Consider the following 2,810-nt stretch of genomic DNA (forward strand, 5'->3'; position numbering starts at 1 on the left):
TGAGCTCTTCCCGAAAAGTTCTGATTGCCCCTAATTCAGACTACGCTCAGGAAGACAGCATGGTGTTCTGCTCAGCCCTGGCAGGACTGAGTTGAACCCTGAGTACTGTGAGAGTAGAGGCACTCGGCACCTCTGCAGGATCAGTCCCCTAGATCCAAACATTCCCTCCCTCTCCATCCTGACCCCAGCAAAAACTCACACGTACCACAGGGGACCATGTCACTGGGGCTGCACCTCCACAGACCTGGCATAGAGCTACCCCCCATCCCTCCCCTCCCCACTAATGATGACCGACAGCTAAAACATTTGTTCTAACACATGAGCTTTTGAATTTTGTCAGGCATTTTAATGGCGCAGGCGATAACCTCTCCCCTTTCCTCCACCAATCAGAGAAATATGAAACTTGGAGTCCAAGCGATAGAGAGAGAGAGAGGGAACATGACAGAGCACAGTGCAGAAGGAACACAAACTCCTGAAGGTATGAGAAGATTGCTCCCTTCCCAAAACATTTAAATTATTCTATCCTCTGTGAGCCATTTACACCTCTGGGCTTTCCTCTTTCTCCCCAACAGGTTCAGAATTTAAGTACACATAGTCAGCCTGATGCTCCGATGGTGTAAGCCAGTGCAGCTCTAATGATTTTGGTGGAGCTAGTTTGGTGTAAAATGGTGCAACTCTACAGCTCTGTGGATTTACATCAGTTGAGGATCTGGCCCAAAGACTTCACCTGTCCCCTTCTCGCAGCAAGCATCCAAACATCAGCTCTTCACCCAGAGATCTGTAGTGCATCAAGAATTGTTTCTTCAAAGATAGTGTTTATTGCTAAAAATGTTTTGATCAGTCATAGTTCATATTTACATTGATATGTTTTTAAAGGAATATTCAAGTAAACATTTCCAATATTTTCTGGCATAATCTCTAGCTTTTTTCCTATACACAAACATTAAAAATAAATAAACTGTACACAGAAAATGTCTTTTAACAGCTCTACATTACTATATGTATTCCCAAACAACAAAAGACTCCACTCTTTCATAGCTTTGTACTTAAAAAAAATCTTCTTAATTAATCATTATACACTTTTAAAAAAACCTAGAGCACTTTGCAAATTAGTTCAAATGTCAGTGACAAGATCTGAAGACAAAAAATACAGCAAATAGAAATTAACATCTTAAAGGGATTCTGTGTTGCTTTTTTCCTTTTTGTTTTTCTTAAATCTTTTTTTACAGGAAAATTTCCCCTTCCCTTTTGCAGGGAAGTACTCAGATTCTACAGGGTTGGGTTTAAAATGTGGTCCTATGTCTTTAAAATAATAATAATAATTATTATAATAATTATAATAATAATAATAATAAAAAACAGCTGCAATTTCCCCCCTTCCTTTTTAAAATCTCTATATTTACAAGGCTGGTAATTTTTTTTGTTAGAACACTATATATGTATAAAAATAAACATCTGATTGTAGTGCTTAGCTTTGCCTCTGGCCTGCACTGCAGTTCCTTTCAGTTTTGCTTTTCCCGTTTCAAATAAAATAAAATAAAATAAGTCAAATAAAACAAAACAAAAACAAAACAGTGCAAGGGGCATAAGAGGAGAGAAACGAACCAACGAACAGATTCTCTGGGCGTGTTGTGTGTGTGTCAATCTTTTTTGTGTCTTTCCAGTCTTAGGGTCTCAGTGTGGAGGAGTTTGGGGTGGAAAGAGGACATGTCACATACTAAGACACCACCACATACTGGGCTAGATGATGCCTCCAAGGGAGGATGACAAGAGAAAGCACTGGCACTCTGAGATCACCAAGTGTGGGGACCGGGCTCCAGGCACTGGAGGCAGCCGGTGGCTACCGTTGGATCCAGGTGAAGTTAACCAGGAAGAGTGGCACTCAGATCCATCCCCAGGTGCTCAACTGGGATCCAGGTGAGGTCATGTGGGAGCACTGACACTCTGAGATGCCCAAGCCGAGCCGTGGATCTGGACTCCAGGGCAGTGGGGATAACCCGCAGCTGTAGCTGGTGCCCAGGAGAGGTCACACACACGTGCTGGCACTCTGAGATCCATCCCCAGGTGCTGAGCTGGGGCCCAGGAGAGGCTGCGTAACAGCTCTGGCACTCCGAGATGCCCAAGCCACAGCACTGGACCCCAGGGCTCGTCCCCGTGCCCAGCTGCTGGGGCAGCCCCCCCGTAGGGGTCAGCAGGAGCACTTGCACTCTGAGATGACCGGGTACTGCACAGGGATCCAGGTGCAGTACTTCTGTGTGGACCAGCCCTGGCAGTGCCACCTCAGGAAGGTCTTGGTGACCGACTTGACAGGCTTGCAGTACATGCCCTCCGGGAAGGAGCAGGACTTCTCCGTGAAGCAGTGCCCCTCCTTGATGTAGCGGGGCCAGAAGCGGAGGCCCAAGTCCTTCCAGGCGTAGACCACGGGGCAGTATGTGTAGGCCCATAGCCACTGCAGGAACTTCCTCCGGGCTTTCTTGCCCATCTTGATGCGAGCCCCGTAGGGCGCCTCGCCCAGGTCCAGCTTCTTCAGCTCACCAGGCAGCGGCCCCGACACCTTGAACCTGTGCAGGGGGTCGGGGCTGGAGAGGTTCAGCTGAGCCGGGGCCACCACCGCCATGAAGCCAGGGTCGAAGTGGCTGCCCAGCTTCTTCCTCAGAGTCCGCTCGTCCAGGTCCTGCTCCTTGGGGTCGTAGTCGGGGTCGGGGTGCTCGATGATGTCCTTGACGGGCAGATTGTCGCTGGGGGAGGGCCGCAGCCGCAGGTAGGGCTGGCCGCCGCCCTGCCGGAGCAGCGCCAGGCAGGAGCAGAGC

General features: G+C 48.5%; 1 protein-coding gene across 1 annotated transcript; it reads right to left on the bottom strand.

The window, feature by feature from the left end:
- Window positions 1-1,374: 1,374 nt before the first annotated feature.
- LOC109290692 (noggin-2-like) lies at window positions 1,375-2,806 on the bottom strand (the record flags this gene model as incomplete). Its single annotated transcript, XM_019507400.1, has 1 exon — window positions 1,375-2,806. A coding segment is annotated over one exon (618 nt), but the record flags the coding sequence as incomplete, so codon positions are not given.
- Window positions 2,807-2,810: the final 4 nt, after the last annotated feature.

Source organism: Gavialis gangeticus, unplaced genomic scaffold, assembly GCF_001723915.1.
Source record: "Gavialis gangeticus isolate Ggan-Ray unplaced genomic scaffold, GavGan_comp1, whole genome shotgun sequence".
Classification (NCBI taxonomy): Eukaryota; Metazoa; Chordata; order Crocodylia; family Gavialidae; genus Gavialis; species Gavialis gangeticus.